The sequence below is a fragment of the Salvelinus namaycush genome, chromosome 13 (genome assembly GCF_016432855.1).
Source record: "Salvelinus namaycush isolate Seneca chromosome 13, SaNama_1.0, whole genome shotgun sequence".
Taxonomy (NCBI): domain Eukaryota; kingdom Metazoa; phylum Chordata; class Actinopteri; order Salmoniformes; family Salmonidae; genus Salvelinus; species Salvelinus namaycush.
The window spans coordinates 18,265,922-18,286,451 of NC_052319.1; the positions used below are offsets into that span (position 1 = coordinate 18,265,922).

The 20,530-nt window shown below is 44.0% G+C and overlaps 1 protein-coding gene across 1 annotated transcript in view; it reads left to right on the top strand.

The window, feature by feature from the left end:
- Nucleotides 1–20,530, top strand: part of LOC120058310 (tyrosine-protein phosphatase non-receptor type 4-like) — a 121,793-nt gene that overhangs the window by 90,182 nt on the left and 11,081 nt on the right. The window contains exons 17-26 of the mRNA XM_039006877.1: nucleotides 4,033–4,116; nucleotides 4,404–4,460; nucleotides 5,186–5,342; nucleotides 5,675–5,841; nucleotides 7,258–7,348; nucleotides 7,466–7,527; nucleotides 7,755–7,901; nucleotides 8,059–8,187; nucleotides 8,656–8,804; nucleotides 10,111–10,246. Coding sequence (XP_038862805.1) covers nucleotides 4,033–4,116; nucleotides 4,404–4,460; nucleotides 5,186–5,342; nucleotides 5,675–5,841; nucleotides 7,258–7,348; nucleotides 7,466–7,527; nucleotides 7,755–7,901; nucleotides 8,059–8,187; nucleotides 8,656–8,804; nucleotides 10,111–10,246 — 1,179 coding nt within the window. The remainder of the gene's footprint in view (nucleotides 1–4,032; nucleotides 4,117–4,403; nucleotides 4,461–5,185; nucleotides 5,343–5,674; nucleotides 5,842–7,257; nucleotides 7,349–7,465; nucleotides 7,528–7,754; nucleotides 7,902–8,058; nucleotides 8,188–8,655; nucleotides 8,805–10,110; nucleotides 10,247–20,530) is intronic.

Here is a 20,530-nt window from a genome sequence, read left to right on the forward strand (position 1 = left end):
AAAAAAAATGCTATCAGGTTGTAAATCACATGGCCTAGTGCATTGTTTGCTGCCTCCATTCGGGATGCACTTTTTCAGTTTCAATTACTTAATATTTTGGACAGAAACAGACGAATGTAACTTAGGCTAGGAATGTCAACACAATCAAACTAGTAAGCGCAATGATCACCAGTCAGTCATAACATGGCTAATAGGCTAGCTTATCTATTTATGTAGCAAGCAAAAAACACAGTAACATTAGCTAGCTAGCTAAAAGTCCCATGATGGTAGTAACTGCCTATTACTGCTCATCACTTGACCATTTATTCACATGACTTTTACACTTTAATAAAATACTTGTTTTATTTGATGACTTTATTATTTAATTCCCAGTCATCTCTATAGAGCTGCTGCCTGGAGTGGTGAGTGAATGACTTTTCCCCGATATCGTTTTTTTGGTGGCTATACCCAGCAGGTGCCATTTGGTTAGCTAGCAAGAACTTGAACGACTGTTATCCAGTTAGAGTGAATTTGCGAACGCAAGAGATATGCTATCTACTCCGATTTCAGAGCACTGTCGTCTTTAGTGTCCCAGAGCACAGAATAACTGATGAATTTACAAATGCGCAACACCCGCTGAATATGACCGGTGTCAGTAAACGTAGGTAATACAATTATTTGTTAGTCACAAACGCTCTAGATAACATGTAAACAGCCTAGCTAACCAGCTCTGCTAGGGCGAGTAAAATGGTCAGTGAGGTGTTCCATAATTTGTATCTGGAAGTAGTTATTGCAAGCTAGCCAACTTTAGCCAGGCAGGCAAGCTGCAGAAGAACGAGTGGACTACAATTCCCCATTTGTTTATCAGTGTAATTTTGAGAGATTTTATCTAATGTTCCTCTGTTATATTTTAGCCCATCTTGCTCTGGCTAGCATTCGTTTTTTTCTTGTTGATGTTCATAACTGAGGGAGAGAGCCTACCTTCTCATGGTTGTTTGATCAATAGGATTGTAAAGTTCCCTAATGTAAGAGGACTACCGTGGTGTTTTACATATTTGCAGAAATCAATTCAGGTGTATTTTCTGGCTTTTGGCGAATGTGTTGTAATGATCTAAAGTCACCATGTTGCAGCTGCCTGTAAACACACAGTCCAGTTCAAAGTGAATGATGGCAGGCATGTGTGGCAAATGGCTTGTTTGCATGACAAAGGGAAAACATATTTTTTGAGATGTTTGCAAATTTATAATAAATTAAAAACAGAAACCTTATTTACATAAGTATTCAGACTATTTGCTGAGACTTGAAATTTTGCTCAGGTGCATCCTGTTTCCATTGATCATCCTTGAGATGTTTGTACAACTTGATTGGAGTCCACCTGTGGTAAATTCAATTTATTGGACATGATTTGGAAAGTCACACACCTGTCTATATAAGGTCCCACAGTTGATAGCTTGGTTTTTGCTCTGACATGCACTATGAGGTCGAAAGGATTTGTCCATAGAGCTACGAGACAGAATTGTGTCGAGGCACAGATCTGGGGAAGGTTACCAAAAAATTTCTTCAGCATTGAAGGTGCCCAAGAACACAGTGGCCTCCATTCTTAAATGGAAGAAGTTTGGAGCCACCAAGACTTGTCCTAGAGCTGGCCGCCTGGCCAAACTGAGCAATCAAAGCAGAAGGGACTTGGTGAGGGAGGTGACCAAGAACCCGAAGGTCACTCTGACAGAGCTCTATAGTTCCTCTGTGGAGATATGAGAACCTTCAAGAAGGACAACCATCTCTGCAGCACTCCACCAATCAGGCATTTATGGTAGATTGGCCAAATGGAAGCCACTCCTCAGTTAAAGGTACATGACAGCCTGCTTGGAGATTGTCAAAAGGCACCTACAGACTCTCAGAACATGAGAAACAAGATTATCTGGTCTGATGAAACCAAGATTGAACTCTTTGACCTGAATGCCAAGTATCATTTCTGGAGGAAACATGGCACCATTTCTACGGTGAAGCATGGTGGTGGCAGCATCATGCTGTGGGATGTTTTTCAGTGGCAGGGACTGGGAGACTAGTCAGGATCGAGGGAAAGATGAACTGAGTAAAGTACACAGAGATCCTTGATTGAAAACCTGCTCCAGAGTGCTCAGGACTTCAGACTGGGGCGAAGGTTTACCTTCCAACAGGACAACAACCCTAAGCAGACAGCCAAGACAATGCAGGAGTGGCTTCGGGACAAGTCTCAATGTCCTTGTGTGGCCCAGCCAGAGCTCGGACTTGAACCCGATCGAACATCTTTGGAGAGACCAGACAATAGCTGTGCAGGGATGCTTCCCATCCAACCTGACAGCTTGAGAGGATCTGCAGAGAAGAATGGGAGAAACTCCCCAAATACAGATGTGCCACAAGCTTGTAGTGTCATACTGTTACGGATACAGGTATCCTGTGTGTATTTTCTTTCCTTCTGCCCTAGTCACAGGTGTCACTCATCAGTCGCCAATCAGTCGCCAATCAGAAGACACACCTGCTCCTTTTCCCTTACCCAATCACATCCCCTTTCCCTTGGTTTAATTGTATCCCAATCAGTTATCTCTGCAGTTACCTCTCTTTTGTTTTTGTACCTACATGTCACATTTGTCCATTATTATGTGAGTATGTATTGTTATGGTGTATGACTGTTTGTTTGTTGGTGGGAAAAGGTGGTACAAAGCCAAGTTGCCCATGGGCATACATTACCCGTAGGAAAACTTTGTCTAAGAACCCTAGTTAGAACTGGGCGGACCACCCACTGTATTTTATTGGTTAGTTAGCTAGCGGTTATTTAAGCAAGTAAGACTAGCTTAGGGTTTTTTGGATATTTCTTATTTCTTTGCTTGGGTCCAGTTCAGCCCCCCCCCCTCCATTTACCGTGTGTTTGAACAATAAACCTTAAGTGTTTGACGGTAGATTTATGTTGTCTGTTGTTTTTAGTTCTCACTGTTCCTTTTCACTGTTATGATTTGCATGAGATATGTTACGGGTCTCGTTTCCATCCCCCCTAGACTGCAGGGCCAAAGGGGTTCGTAACACATACCAAAGAATACTCGAGGCTGTAATTGCTGCCAAAGGTGTTTAAACAAAGTACTGAGTAAAGAGTCTGAATACTTATGTAAATGTGTAAATATATTTTTTATATATATATATATATATATATATATATATATATATATATATATATATATATATATATATACATTTGCAAAACTTTCCAAACCTATATTTGCTTTGTCTTTATGGGGTATTGTGTGTAGATTGAAGGGGGGGGGGTGTATTTAATCAATTTTTGAATAAGGCTGTAATGTAACAAAATGTTGAAAAAGTCAAGGGGTCTGAATACTTTCCGAATGCACTGTATGTAATATCAAAACCAAAATCGAAACCCGTGATTATTTTTTTAAATTATCGAACCGAAACCAAGCCGACCTTACAAAAGCACTAATCGCTCAGCACTACCACTCGTTCCCTCTGGATGTGGGAATTTTCATCCTATGGGGGCGTTGCCATGGTAGACAAAATAATGGTCTGCCCACCATTTTTTTTTCATGACCCTAAGCATGATGTTAATTGCTTAATTAACTCAGGAACCACACCTGTGGGGAAGCACCTGCTTTCAATATACTTTGTATATTTCAATATTTTCTATTATTTGGCAGTTAACTGTAGATTTATGTCTCATCATTATGTGATCCTTAACCCATAGCAATTCCCACCCACTTGACTACTTCAAAATGGTGATAGTCCTCAATGGTGCTACCCATGCTAAAACAGGCTTTTGGGCTGTAGACATTTGGGGTGTAAGCCTATGAACCACCCTGACTGTCTGCCACTTTTACGCTTCATGGTTTTCATGATGTTCCACAATGGGTTAATTCAGTTGTACAGAAATGATTTAAAACTATGGCCAGGAGGTTTTCTTGACCTTTAGGTTTTCTAAGAACTCTAGGCCCTTCAGAAGCTCTCTAGGCTGTGATAGCCTTTCCAATGTAGACATGTATTAACGCATCTCTGTCTCTTCCTCTCCAGCTGAACGGTGTTGTCTCTCACGACAATCTGGTTTTGCTCAAGATGAGGCCGGATGATAGTGGACGATTTGGCTTCAATGTCAAGGTGAGACCTCTGCCTACAGTAGATGCCCTTATATAATTATATGCCGTAACATGCGCCCAGAGGGTAATCTACTGGCCCTACTAATACTGATCCTATATAGGGCGGCAGGTAGCTTAGCATTTAAGAGTGTTTGGCCAGTAACCTTAAGGTTGCTGGTTCGAATCCCCGAGCCGACTAGGTGAAAAATCTGTTGTGCTCTTGAGCAATACACTGAACCCAAATTGCTCCTGTATATCACTCCGGATAATAGGCAGATTATTTACCTCTCTCCATTACCTTGGTTTTAGGGTGGAGCTGATCAGAAGATGCCTGTCATTGTGTCTCGTGTGGCCCCTGGGACATCCGTATGTTAACCACCCATCACTAGCAACACCCCATATATTTACAGTACACATACTCATGTTGTCCTCTCTGAGATAATCAAACAACCTCTCACTTGTTCTATCACTTCCGCCCTCTCACTCACACTGAATTTCTCACATTTCTTTCTCCATTTCTCGCTCTCTGTATATCTACCCCTCGTCTCACTCTTGCTATTTCTTTCTCCTCCCTCTCGCTCTCTCTTCCCCCACTCACTCTCATTCTGACTCTCACACACAGCATATGAAACGTTCCATTGTTTGGAGTAAGAAGAGCCAGTCGTACAGTAAACTCACACTTGTGCTGTAGCTCAGTAAATTAACTGGTCTGATTTGACGTCACTTAGCAGCAGTCCATTCACAGCTCCGCTAACAAGGCTTCAGGATGTTACTCTGGTGATGAAGTCAAAGTGAACCAACAACAGTTAGTCCTCTTTGTTGTAATTTACCACAAGCTATTGCTACGGGGCCCATATTCACAAAGGGTCACAGAGACAGAGTAGGACTGCTGATACAGGATCCGTTTTGACTTTTAGATCATAATGAAGGATGATATGGACAGGGCAAACCTGATCCTTGATCAGTACTCAGTACTCTGAGACACTTACTCTATGAATGCAGGCCTAGTATTGTAGTCTATCCTCCCCAGTATCAGTCTAACCACTTGACCCAACTGTGTTCTGATTGCATTCTTCTCCAACCCTCTACAGGCTGACCTGTGTGTCCCTCGTCTGAACGAAGGTGACCAGGTGGTTTTGATCAACGGTCGTGATATCTCAGAGCACACTCACGACCAGGTGGTCATGTTCATCAAAGCCAGCTGTGAGAGCCACTCAGGAGAGCTCATCCTATTGGTCAGGCCCAATGGTGAGGAGAGGTTTTGTTAAATGTTTACACTTACATTACTAAGTCATCTCCTTGGGTTTATTATTACAATGCTCAGGTTAAAACAGGCCAAATCATCCCAGTACAGGTTTGAAGAACAGGTGACACCAAACAAAAGTTGGGCTACCTTCCAATAACAACACTATAGATTTCCAATTAGAAAAATGCATACCTTATAAATTGCTTATTACGTGGTTTGCTGGTGTGAATATTAAAACTGAGCAAAGCCTTAGACTTGTACATTAATAATATAGGATGCCGTTCTTCTCTTGACACTGTTCTAAACTAACCGTGTTGCTTCCCTATGTCCCCAGCCATCTATGACGTGGTGGAGGAGAAGCAGGAGACTGAGCCAGACTTTCAGTACATCCCAGAGAAGTCTCCCCAGGACCCCTCTCAGCTGGACCAGGATGCCTGGAGGGATTCCATTAACACCCTGAAGGAGGGTCTGATCAGCGGGGGAGTACTCACCCAGTTTGATGTGAGTCCTCCCCTCACCTACAAATGTAAAAGCTTTTGTCAGCAATACTCGCATCAATTTTTCCTAATATTATTGTGATTTTTGGTTGCACCTCGATTCATGTTGGTCTTGTTCACTGCTCTTTTGTCTTTCTGAGGTGACTGGATGTGTGATGAGAGCAATAGCTCCCCCTAGTTTCTGCTCTATTGTTTTGACCTCAAGGGCACAAGGGAGGTTACCACTTTCTGGAGGGAAATTCAGCATTTGACTGTTAAACAAGTTTTACAATATCAACTTTATTGATGTTTTACTTTATTTCATGGCACAGAAGAAAATGACTTATGCTATTACTGTGAGGAATAATCGCCAAGTGAAGTAGTTTACTTTAAAACAAAATGCTAATTCAATGATGCGTCGACTGCTCGTTTAATGTGGTGAGGAACACCAGTCGTATAATTTATTTTCCGCATTCCGATAACTTCCTGTCTTTCATCAGGCGCACTTAACAGCTTCCTGTTTCTCTGGCCTGTTGTGTTATTACACTAGAATAAGGGAAATGCGCACACACACAGACCGAATATACCGGCATGCACTGAGACAATGTGTGGGTTTATACTAATATTTTTGTTTTGGTCTTTATCTGCTATTGCACTTCACATACAATGTATCAATGTATGTTCATTTGAAAGATTAGCAGCATCTTATGAATTCCACACACAGCAGGTGGAAGCAGCTTATCCAAAGATGTGGGCCTATAAGACATAGCAAACATTCTCAGACCATTTTTGTTGGACAAGTTCGCTCACAACCAACAGAAAGTAACTTCCATCTCACAACATGATCAATTTTGTTATGTTCCCATGCAAGAAAAACAAAAATGGAAGCTCAAACAAAAAAGGGAACTAACAAAGAGTCACTGATAACAAAACAGGTGGGTTTTAGGATAGGTTCTGAGAGACACTCATGGGGTGTTCACTGAAAGTTGACAAGCAACAACAATTGGGACCTAAAAGACAACTAAAGGTGTTAACCCTCCACATCTCTCAAGACAATTGGTGCACTGGGCCAGCCACTCTTAAATATCACCTGCTCCAGCACAGGTGAAACACTTTCCCACTAACAAGATGACAAACCAGCACAGGTGTAACATACTGACTAATGAGGTGACACCAATAGGTGCGTCCCATGTGGTAACGTCCAACCACGAAATAGGAAAACCAAAGCCTGTAACAACATTAAAAAAAGCCCGGTAGTAGACTGCCATTCCCAAGAATCGGCGCAGTTCCTGGTGAGAAGCTGGCACTGGAAGATTTGATGGCCTCCGCTTTTGCCAGGACCGGTTGGACTTCCCCTTGCCCCACCACCTTCCCGAGATCATGATTTAAAAAAAAAAATATATGATCATATATTTTCTTTACACTTATTCTTTTCTCACAGCAACTTTACCGGAAGAGGCCTGGAATGACAATGTTGTGTGCCAAATTACCTCAGAACATTTCCAAAAACCGCTACAGAGACATCTCACCTTGTGAGTATCAAACACACAGTTCACTCTACTTTTCTTAGTTAATCTGTGTTAAGACTGTTAACCCACCATTTCACACTCCACTCCTTCTTTCTCTCTCCCCTCCTCTTCTGTTTATAGACGACGCAACGCGGGTCATTCTGAAAAGCACAGATGACTACATTAATGCAAATTACATAAACGTGAGTGCTGTTCGCCTCAGTCCACCCACACCAACCGTGGCGTTTTTGTTCAGCAGGTCTATAATAGGCTTTCTATTGGCCACGATGGTGTAGTCTCCACTCCAAAGACTGAAACCCCACACACTGTTGGATTTATTAACACACAGCAACACACACCACAGAACACTCACCCAACATACACCCATACACACAGGTCTTATTCTTCTCTACTCTTCTCTGTACTGTAGATGGAGATCCCGGCGTCGAGCCTGATCAACCGGTACATTGCGTGCCAGGGCCCGCTGCCCAACACTTGCCCAGACTTCTGGCAGATGACTTGGGAGCAAGGCTCCTCCGTGGTGGTCATGCTCACCACTCAGGTGGAGAGGGGACGGGTACGTGTCATACAATCAACTTTGCGATCGAGAGACAGCTGTATCTCCGTTTGTTTGATTATATTTTTGGGTAAAGACGTATGTATTTATCCTCTTTTCTCCCATGGCTGAGGCTCCTAAGCTGAGGCTAAAGGCTTATGTTGCTCTATACCAACAGGTGAAGTGTCATCAGTACTGGCCCAACACTGACAGCACTGCCACGTACGGCCACTTCCAGGTGGCCTGTCTCACTGAGGAGGGCAACTCTGCTTTCCTGGTCCGAGACATGACCCTCACACACTTCGAGGTAACAGTATGCTCACAAGTCATTGTTTTTTCCCAATGACCAGTGCTAATGTAATGTTAGCTATTTGGAAGTCAAAGTAAACATACAGAAATGGTGGTTCACAGCTAGTCCTCCTCAATACAGTAGGCTATCTTCCAGGTACTAAAATTATTAAAAGCATTACAAACACAGCAGTGGGACTATCGCTTTAAGCGTTTAAAAGATGAGAGCGGCAGCACTGAGTTGCCATGGTGACTTGTGTGGGCTGTTCTCTTGTGATGCATGTATCATGTTGCCATGGTGACTGGCCTCTACAGCCATGAGGCTTCCAGTATTAACATGTAGCCTGTGTGTGTTACCATGGCGTCACTGATAGATGTTAAAGGGGAAAACACATTTTGTTTTACGCCATTTAACGAGACTACACATTTCCCCCCCATGGTGTCATGGTAACGCTGCACTGACTTTACTGTGTTGCCATGGTGACAGAGCGAGGAGGTCCGGGAGTTGACCCAGATCCAGTATGTGGCCTGGCCGGACCACGGCGTCCCAGACGACTCATCAGACTTCCTGGATTTTGTCAGCCTGGTGCGGAGCAAACGAACCGGCAAGGATGAGCCCATGGTGGTCCACTGCAGGTAGGGAGCATAATGCATGACACACATCTAAGACACACACATCCTTTGATATAGCAAGAAACACTCAAGGAAATCAAGTAATGTAATATTTTTTTCACTAAACAACTCTGTGTTCATTGCAGTGTCCCTCTATCTAACTGTAGCCCCAGTCTCGCTCTCCCTCAAACTATGCTACTCCTCTCCCTCTCTGTGGATCTGTTTGTCCTACTATACTGCTACATAGTGTTTCCTCTGGCAAAATTTGTAGCAGTGGGAGGAGAAGTTTCTGGAAGAGGGCCCCCTCCCCCGGACAATTTTCATGTAGGACTGAGAAGCTCAATTTTGGTGACTTTTTGAAAGCACATTCTACTCCAAAATGAGTGAGAACTTGGGGTAATTCTCCACCAGGGGTAACACCCCCTGCCTGTACTTCTTACAGAAACCACTTCATGGCAAAAAATGTTGCTCCAACACTTTCCCTGGTTGCCCCTTCTCTTGCTCAACTAAAGTTCGTCTGCTTCATCACAATTTAAGTCACTCAAAAACTATTTTGAGGTAGGGTGGCGTTTTACCCCCAAGTTACCCTACAATTGACCCGTGTTGCATTTAGCCCCACTCTTCTCTTTGCACAAATTGCAGAGTGGTAGGTAACGTACTTCTGCTAAAAACTCTGAGTTTAAAATGGTGCAGTTTGGACATATTTAGGATTCGAGAAATACATTTGGAATGGAATGCTGGGATCCCCATCTTTTTAACAAAGGACATTAAAACTTCTGTTTTCCCCACGATTGCAAGAATTATTGTGCTATGACTGCTTGTCAGAATGCATGTTTCCCTCCCTATGGCACTCGTAACTTGACAGAAATATTTGAGGCGCATTCATCTCGCGTGGAACGCGCACAACAAGCCGACTAGGTAAATAGATAAACTGTTCTACTATGGGGTTTAATGACTGCAGCGGAAACACTACACCTACACACTGCTGTAGTACACAGCCCAGCAGCACAGAACGCTCCGTATAGAACACCTACACGCCTTCATAAATCCACATCTCAGGCCTTACTCAAGCCAAGTTTTCGGACTCAGCCAAGACATGCCCCAACAACACACTGGAATGAATGTAGTACTGTATAGCACCCAGGGATAGGGATATTTCTGTATTCTAATCTAGCTTTAATTCCATAAACATATCGTTATGTGTGTTGCTATGTGCAAGGAAAATATTTTCCATTGTTTTAAAAGGTAGAAATGATGTCATGAGTTTATAGAGAAACTTCTTCCTCTGCCCCTTCCTGCCCCCCCACCCCCCTGCTGTGTCATCCTGCAGCGCAGGGATTGGCCGAACAGGAGTTCTCATCACCATGGAGACAGCATTGTGCCTGATGGAGTGCAGTCAGCCCGTCTATCCATTAGACATAGTCAGAACCATGAGGGACCAGAGAGCCATGATGATTCAGACACCTGTAAGTCCTGCACTCTTCCCCACGTCCTCCTCCTCTATCCCTCTCTTTATTCTCATCGCTCTCTCTTCCTCTCCCGTCTGTCTATATTTCTCTTTTTCTCTCATCTTCCTCCTCTTCATCTTTTCTAGGCTAACTTGCCTCCATCACCTTATCCAGAACGGCGAGTTAGAATAGAAGGAGCACAGTAGTCTTGTACAGTGTTACTAATTGAAAGGAGAGGATCATCCTAATGATATGATGCCGTGGTAGACTTTCCATTGTTAGTCTACCAGTGATAACCTTTTGTGCCATGACAATGCCGTTGTCTCTCCAGATTCCCATTTTTAGGGTAGGTGTAAGGGTTTTGTACACTTGTTGAGATTTACTTGTCTGGGCTATAGTATATACAGTGGGGTCTGAAATTGACGCCTTAATAAAGATGAGCAATAAAGACTGTATGAAATAAGTAATTCAAATACTGAGCTTAAATTTTTACAAAAAAAGGGAAATTATTTTATACTAATACAATTGCTCCATCCTAACCAGCTCTACAGTGTAATATATTCCCTAATGTACCACCTCCCAATGTCAAGTGTGGAAGAGATACAACCAAAAGCTGCACAGTCTGAACTAGCGACGGTAACAGCAAATTAACGTTCTTATTTCATCAACACTGTCAAGTACAAGTATGTTAAGGTTCTAATATTGTAAAGAACAAAGGATGATAACATTATTACATGTTCATGCATTTTGGAGTTGAATGTCCTTTAAAGTCACCAGAAGTGGCCTAACACTCATTCAACAACAGAAAAAATCATAGGGGGAACACTGGAGAACATTACATGACCAAAAGTACCTGTACACCTGCTCGTCGAACAGCTCGTTATGAAATCATGGGCATTAATATGGAGTTGGTCCCCCCCTTTGCTGCCATATCAGCCTCTACGCTTTCCACTAGATGTTAGAACATTGCTGCGGGGACTTGCTTCCATTCAGCCACGAGCATTAGTGAGGTCGAGCACTGATGTTGGGCGATTAGGCCTGGCTCGCAGCCGGCGTTCCAATTTATCCCAAAGGCGTTTGATGGGGTTGAGGTCAGGGCTCTGTACAGGCCAGTCAAGTTCTTCCACAATGATCTCGACAAACCACTTCTGTATGGACCTCGCTTTGTGCACGTGGGCATTGTCATGCTGAAACAGGAAAGGGCCTTCCCTTAACGGTTGCCACAAAGTTGGAAGCACAGAATCGTGTAGAATGTCATTGTATGCTGCAGCATTAATATTTCCCTTCACTGGAACTTAGGGGCCTAGCCCAAACAATGAAAATCAGCCCGAGACCATTATTCCTCCTCCACCAAAGTTTACAGTTGGCACTATGCATTCGGGCAGGTCGTCAAACCCAGATTCGTCCGCCAGACTGCCAGATGGTGAAGTGTGATTCATCACTCCAGAGAACATGTTTCCACTGCTCCAGAGTTCCATGCCGGGGAGCTTCACACCACTGCAGCCAACGCTTGACATTGCGCATGGTGATACTTGGGCTTCAATTTCATGAATCTCCGGACGAACAGTTCTTGCGCTGACGTTGTTTCCAGAGGCAATTTGGAACTCGGTAGTGAGTGTTGCAACCGAGGACAGAGGATTTTTATGCACTTCAGCACTCAACAGGGGGGGGAGGTGGGCAACCAGGCAGTATATAACCTTTCCGACAGATAATGTCTATACCAGGCAAGAACTTGTCTGCGTAGACCAATTAGGGTTTTCAATTTCTCCCCAAAAATGTGGTGGTCGACATTGTCAAAAGCTGCACTAAGGTCTAGGAGCACGAGGACAGACGCAGAGCCTTGGTCTGACGCCATTTAAAGGTAATTTACCACCTTCACGAGTGCAGTCTTAGTACTATAATGGGGGTCTAAAACCAGACTGAAGCGTTTTGCGTACATAATGTGTCTTCAGGTAGGCAGTGAGTGGCTAAGCTACAGATTTTTCAGTTTTATTTTCTAAATGAATGGGAGATTCAGTATAGGCCGATTTTTAGTTTAAAAATAATTCCGGATCAAGGTTTGGCTTTATCAGGAGAGGCTTTATTACTGCACCTTTATGGAGTTTGGTACACATTCGAAGGACAGGTAGCCGTTTATGTTCAACATAGGAGGGCCAAGCACAGGAAGTAGCTCATTCAGTATTTCAGTTTGAATAGGGTCCAGTAGAAAGCTGGAAGGTTTAGAGGCCATGACTATTTTAGGTTGTATCTGTCGAGAGATATAGGATTTTTTTTAAACTAGTGTCTCGGGTTGGAACTGAAACTATTGTCCAATCGTTTCATTCTGAACCTATTTTTTTATTTTGAATGGGGTTCCGTTCCACTGTTCCGACCAGCAAAATAAAGTTCTGAACTGGTTCGAACCCCAAAAGAGTACCGTTACATCGCTCCTTTCTGTTCCTTTTTAATCGTCTGAATTTTTTTGTTTAGCTCAACATTAAATTACTTTATCAATCATGCAATGCGGATAGAGCAGCTTGCTATAGAGCGGGCAAGCTATAGCTCAGTGTGTTGTTTACATGCGTGATGAAAGACAAGTGTAGGGCACGAGATGCAACTGAAATTTTGCGGGTGTGGAGAAGGAGAGAGAGAGGGTGGATGAGGCTTGGCTTGGAGCGCTAGGCATCTTGTGATGACATGCATTATCTGATTTTGGACCACAGAATTATACCTACAAAGGAGTGGCTTTTATGGAGGAACTTCAAAGTTGGCTTAACTTTGGACTAGAGAAGCTAGATAGCTAACAAGCTTGTGTGTGCAGCACGGAATGCTGTATAGGTCCAGGAGGCCTGCAAACAGTAGCTATAAAAAGTGATTGAGCAGGCTGCATAGATTTCATGACTAGAACCTCAAAATACAGTCTTTCCTTTTTGTAAATTGACCTTTTCCTTTGTGGGATGCGCGGGGATGGTCACTAGTGTAACCAGGAGGAGAGGCCTCATTTAGCGCAGTAAATTGATCAGGCTTAAGCCATGTTTCAGTCAGGCCAATCACATCAAGTTTATGATCAGGGATTAGTTTGACTGACTGCCTTGGAAGTGAGGGATCTAACATTAAGTAGTCCCATTTTGAGATGTGAGGCATTATCACCATCTCTTTGATTAATGACCGGAATGGAGTTTTTTTATTCCAGTGAGATTGCTAAGACGAACACCACCATGTTAAGTTTTGCCTGATCTAGATCAAGGCACAGACACGTTCTCAATGGGGAAAACTGAGCTGACTGTGCTAGGGGCAGACTCCACTAAGCTTGCAGGCAGGCTAACAGCATGCTGCCGGGCCTGCATCCTAGCTCATTGTGGCGCTAGAAGAGTTTGAGCTTGTCTATGTTGATAGATAAAATGAGAGCACCCCTCCATCTAGAATTTTTTATTTTATTTTTATATTTACACTTTATTTAACCAGGTAGACAAGTTGAGAACAAGTTCTCATTTACAATTGCGACCTGGCCAAGATAAAGCAAAGCAGTTCGACACATACAACAACACAGAGTTACACATGGAGTAAAACAAACATACAGTCAATAATACAGTAGAAAAAAATAAGTATATACAATGTGAGCAATTGAGGTGAGATAAGGGAGGTAAAGGCAAAAAAAGGCCATGGTGGCGAAGTAAATACAATATAGCAAGTAAAACACTGGAATGGTAGATTTCTAGTGGAAGAATGTGCAAAGTAAAGATAGAAATAATGGGGTGCAAAGGAGCTAAATAAATACAGTAGGGGGAGAGGGAGTTGTTTGGGCTAAATTATAGATGGGCTATGTACAGGTGCAGTAATCTGTGAGCTGCTCTGACAGCTGGTGCTTAAAGCTAGTGAGGGAGGTAAGAGTCTCCAGCTTCAGAGATTTTTGCAGTTCGTTCCAGTCATTGGCAGCAGAGAACTGGAAGGAGAGGCGGCCAAAGGAAGAATTGGTTTTGGGGGTGACCAGAGATATACCTGCTGGAGCGCGTGCTACAGGTGGGTGCTGCTATGGTGACCAGCGAGCTGAGATAAGGGGGGACTTTACCTAGCAGGGTCTTGTAGATGACCTGGAGACAGTGGGTTTGGCGACGAGTATGAAGCGAGGGCCAACCAACGAGATCGTACAGGTCGCAGTGGTGGGTAGTATATGGGGCTTTGGTGACAAAACGGATGGCACTGTGATAGACTGCATCCAATTTATTGAGTAGGGTATTGGAGGCTATTTTGTAAATGACATCGCCGAAGTCGAGGATCGGTAGGATGGTCAGTTTTACAAGGGTATGTTTGGCAGCATGAGTGAAGGATGCTTTGTTGCGAAATAGGAAGCCGATTTTAGATTTAACTTTGGATTGGAGATGTTTGATGTGAGTCTGGAAGGAGAGTTTACAGTCTAACCAGATACCTAGGTATTTGTAGTTGTCTACATATTCTAAGTCAGAACCGTCCAGAGTAGTGATGTTGGACGGGCGGGCAGGTGCAGGCAGCGATCGGTTGAAAATCATGCATTTAGTTTTACTTGTATTTAAGAGCAATTGGAGGCCACGGAAGGAGAGTTGTATGGCATTGAAGCTCGTCTGGAGGGTTGTTAACACAGTGTCCAAAGAAGGGCCAGAAGTATACAGAATGGTGTCGTCTGCGTAGAGGTGGATCAGAGACTCACCAGCAGCAAGAGCGACATTATTGATGTATACAGAGAAGAGAGTGGGTCCAAGAATTGAACCCTGTGGCACCCCCATAGAGACTGCCAGAGGCCCGGACAACAGGCCCTCCGATTTGACACACTGAACTCTATCAGAGAAGTAGTTGGTGAACCAGGCGAGGCAATCATTTGAGAAACCAAGGCTATCGAGTCTGCCGATGAGGATGTGGTGATTGACAGAGTCGAAAGCCTTGGCCAGGTCAATGAATACGGCTGCACAGTATTGTTTCTTATCGATGGCGGTTAGGATATCGTTTAGGACCTTGAGCGTGGCTGAGGTGCACCCATGACCAGCTCTGAAACCAGATTGCATAGTGGAGAAGGTATGGTGGGTTTCGAAATGGTCGGTAATCTGTTTGTTGACTTGGCTTTCGAAGACCTTAGAAAGGCAGGGTAGGATAGATATACAGTGGGGAGAACAAGTATTTGATACACTGCTGATTTTGCAGGTTTTCCTACTTACAAAGCATGTAGAGGTCTGTAATTCTTATCATAGGTACACTTCAACTGTGAGAGACGGAATCTAAAACAAAAATCCATAAAATCACATTGTATGATTTTTAAGTAATTCATTTGCATTTTATTGCATGACATAAGTATTTGATACATCAGAAAAGCAGAACTTAATATTTGGTACAGAAACCTTTGTTTGCAATTACAGAGATCATACGTTTCCTTTAGTTCTTGACCAGGTTTGCACACTCTGCAGCAGGGATTTTGGCACACACACTGCAGCAGGGATTTTGGCCCACTCCTCCATACAGACCTTCTCCAGATCCTTCAGGTTTCAGGGCTGTCGCTGGGCAATACGGACTTTCAGCTCCCTCCAAAGATTTTCTGTTGGGTTCTGGTCTGGAGACTGGCTAGGCCACTCCAGGACCTTGAGATGCTTCTTACGGAGCCACTCCTTAGTTGCCCTGGCTATGTGTTTCGGGTCGTTGTCATGCTGGAAGACCCAGCCACGACCCATATTCAATGCTCTTACTGAGGGAAGGAGGTTGTTGGCCAAGATCTCGCGATACATGGCCCCATCCATCCTCCCCTCAATACGATGCGGTCGTCCTGTCCCCTTTGCAGAAAAGCATCCCCAAAGAATGATGTTTCCACCTCCATGCTTCACGGTTGGGATGGTGTTCTTGGGGTTGTACTCATCCTTCTTCTTCCTCCAAACACGGCGAGTGGAGTTTAGACCAAAAAGCTCTATTTTTGGCTCATCAGACCACATGACCTTCTCCCATTCCTCCTCTGGATCATCCAGATGGTCATTGGCAAACTTCAGACGGGCCTGGACATGCGCTGGCTTGAGCAGGGGGACCTTGCGTGCGCTGCAGGATTTTAATCCATGACTGCGTAGTGTGTTACTAATGGTTTTCTTTGAGACTGTGGTCCCAGCTCTCTTCAGGTCATTGACCAGGTCCTGCCGTGTAGTTCTGGGCTGATCCCTCACCTTCCTCATGATCATTGATGCCCCACGAGGTGAGATCTTGCATGGAGCCCCAGACCGAGGGTGATTGACCGTCATCTTGAACTTCTTCCATTTTCTAATAATTGCGCCAACAGTTGTTGCCTTCTCACCAAGCTGCTTGCCTATTGTCCTGTAGCCCATCCCAGCCTTGTGCAGGTCTACAATTTTATCCCTGATGTCCTTACACAGCTCTCTGGTCTTGGCCATTGTGGAGAGGTTGGGGTCTGTTTGATTGAGTGTCTGGACAGGTGTCTTTTATACAGGTAACGAGTTCAAACAGGTGCAGTTAATACAGGTAATGAGTGGAGAACAGGAGGGCTTCTTAAAGAAAAACTAACAGGTCTGTGAGAGCCGGAATTCTTACTGGTTGGTAGGTGATCAAATACTTATGTCATGCAATAAAATGCAAATTAATTACTTAAAAATCATACAATGTGATTTTCTGGATCACATTGAAGTGTACCTATGATAAAAATTACAGACCTCTACATGCTTTGTAAGTAGGAAAACCTGCAAAATCGGCAGTGTGTCAAATACTTGTTCTCCCCACTGTAGGTCTGTAGCAGTTTGGGTCAAGAGTGTCCCCCCCTTTGAAGAGGGGGATGACTGCAGCTGCTTTCCAATCTTTGGGAATCGCAGACGACACGAAAGAGAGGTTGAACAGGCTAGTAATAGGGGTTGCAACAATTTCGGCAGATAGTTTTAGAAAGAAAGGGTCCAGATTGTCTAGCCCAGCTGATTTGTAGGGGTCCAGATTTTGCAGCTCTTTCAGAACATCAGCTGACTGGATTTGGGAGAAGGAGAAATGGGGAAGGTTTGGGCGAGTTGCTGTGGGGGGTGCAGTGCTGTTGACCGGGGTAGGGGTAGCCAGGTGGAAAGCATGGCCAGCCGTAGAAAAATGCTTATTGAAATTTTCAATTATAGTGGATTTATCGGTGGTGACAGTGTTTCCTGTCCTCAGTGCAGTGGGCAGCTGGGAGGTGTTCTTATTCTTCATGGACTTTACAGTGTCCCAGAACTTTTTTGAGTTTGTGTTGCAGGAAGCAAATATCTGCTTGAAAAAGCTAGCCTTGGCTTTTCTAACTGCCTGTGTATATTGGTTTCTAGCTTCCCTGAAAAGTTGCATATCACGGGGGCTGTTCGATGCTAATGCAGAAAGCCATAGGATGTTTTTGTGTTGGTTAAGGGCAGTCAGGTCTGGAGAGAACCAAGGGCTATATCTGTTCCTGGTTCTAAATTTCTTGAATGAGGCATGCTTATTTAAGATGGTGAGGAAGGCATTTAAAATAAAAAAAATAAAAAATAACCAGGCATCCTCTACTGACGGGATGAGATCAATATCCTTCCAGGATACCCGGATTAGAAAGGCCTGCTCGCTGAAGTTTTTCAGGGAGCGTTTGACAGTGATGAGTGGAGGTCGTTTGACCGCTGACCCATTACGGATGCAGGCAGTGATCGCTGAGATCTTGGTTGAAAACAGCAGAGGTGTATTTAGAGGGCAAGTTGGTTAGGATGATATCTATGAGGGTGCCCGAGTTTACGGCTTTGGGGTGGTACCTGGTAGGTTCCTTGATAATTTGTGTGAGATTGAGGGCATCAATCTTAGATTATAGGATGGCTGGGGTGTTAAGCATGTTCCAGTTTAGGTTGCCTAGCAGCACGAGCTCTGAAGATAGATGGGGGGGCAATCAGTTCACATATGGTGTCCAGAGCACAGCTGGGGGCAGAGGGTGGTCTATAGCAGGCGGCAACGGTGAGACTTGTTTTTAGAGAGGTGGATTTTTAAAAGTAGAAGTTCAAATTGCTTGGGTACAGACCTGGATGGTAGGACAGAACTCTGCAGGCTATCTTTGCAGTAGATTGCAACACCGCCCCCTTTGGCCGTTCTATCTTGTCTGAAAATGTTGTAGTTAGGAATGGAGATTTCAGAATTTTTGGTGGTCTTCCTGAGCCAGGATTCAGACACGGCTAGAACATCTGGGTTGGCAGTGTGTGCTAAAGCAGTGAATAAAACAAACTTAGGGAGGAGGCTTCTAATGTTAACATGCATGAAACCAAGGCTATTACGGTTACAGAAGTCATCAAAAGAGAGCGCCTGGGAAATAGGAGTGGAGCTAGGCACTGCAGCTGTGTATAAAAGCTATGAGAATTGGTCGCCTCTCGAACAGAGAGTAAAAGGAGGTTTCTGGGGGCGATAAAATAGCTTCAAGGTATAATGTACAGACAAAGGTATGGTAGGATGTGAGTACAGTGGAGGTAAACCTAGGTATTGAGTGATGATGAGAGAGATATTGTCGCTAGAAACATCATTGAAACCAGGTGATGTCATCGCATGTGTGGGTGGTGGAACTGAAAGGTTGGATAAGGTATAATGAGCAGGGCTAGAGGCTCTACAGTGAAATAAGCCAATAAACACTAACCAGAACAGCAATGGACAAGGCATATTGACATTAAGGAGAGGCATGCTTAGTCGAGTGATCATAAGGGTCCAGTGAGTAATGAGGTTGGTTGGGGTAACGGCGATTCAGACAGCTAGCTGAGCCATCGGTAGCAAGCTAGCATAGGATGGAAGTCTGATTTTAACCACCTCATGCGTTTCCGACGGTAGAGTAGTGGGGTTCCGTGTGGTAGAGGGGATCAATCCAATTGGCAAAATAGATATAGTTATAGTGACCCAAGAAAAATAGTCCGATAGATAGACCTATTCAGATAGCAGCCGATAAGACAGCTAACGATTAGCGGGCTGCAGATGGGCGTTCAGGTAACGTCGCGACGAAGGGGCCAGTTGGATAACTCCCTCGGGCAGATAACGTCGGTAGTCCAGTCGTGAAGGCTCGGTGGGGCTCCGCATCGGCAGTAAAATGGGTCCGGATAGGTGATTGTAGCCCAGGAGTGGCTGATGGAACTCTTCAGCTGGCTAGCTCTGGAATAATTGATGTCTGCTCCGGGATCGACGTAAGCCAATAGTCACACGGATAGCAGCTAGCTAGCTGCGAGATCCAGGTGTAAATGTCCAGAGCTTGCGGTTGAAATCCGGGGATATGGAGAGAAAAATAGGTCCGGTATGTTCTGGTCTGAGTCGCGTTGTACAAAACTGCGATAGCTTTTCGAGCTAAAGGATAGCTGATGACCACAAACCGTGGTTAGCTGAATACTAACGTTAGCCAGTAAACTGGTTAGCTTCTGGTTAGCTTCTGGTTAGCTTCTGGTTAGCTTCTGGTTAGCTTCTGGCTAGCTTCTGGCTAGCTTCTGGCTAGCTTCTGGCTAGCTTCTATTGTGGATTTCAGATTTGAGGTAAATAATACTTTTTTTTAAATAATTGGTGAGGTTGCAGGAGAGTTTTTGGAAAAGAAAATATATAAAAGATATGCGAAGAAAGATGTAAATATATATATATATATATATATATATATATATATATATATTTATATATATATATATATATATATACACGGGACACGACAAGACGAGGACAAAGGACGTCTGACTGCTATGCCATCTTGGGACATAAGATGAATGGAATGGAGTCCATCCTTCTTCAGCAGGCCAGGCTTGGACCCATTTGTGGGTGAGTCCAGGCACAACCAATTATCAACAAATTATATATTTTGGGAGGGGGGGGCAGGAAACAGTTTTCAAATTGCGATTTGAGTTGTACGAGTCTGCTGTCGAGCTCATCATCCCGCTAACTGGGAGAGGGCCAGAGACAATTACTTGATGCCAACATCTTTCTAGCTAAGTTAAACGCTGAAACTATGTTGCGCTTGGTGACCTTTGACTGTTTCAGCCTAATATCGTTGGTTCCTACGTGGATAACAATATCCCTCTACACTTGCCAGTTCTGGCAATATTCAGATTAGCCTCTACATCGGCAGCCCTGCCCCCTGGTAAACAATGTATGATTGCTGGAAGCTTATTTTTGAGTCTAATATTGCGGGTAATGAAGTCGCCAATTATTAGGGTTTTACATTTTTCTGAGCTAATGGTGGGAGGATTCGGCGGCTCAGACCCCGTAACGAGTGGAGGAGAGACCTGAGAAGGCTTGGACTCTGACTAGTTGCTTGTGGGGAAAACCAGTTGGAAGTTTCTATCGGCTGAATGAGTAATGCCGGTTGAGCATGCCGACAGCATTTCT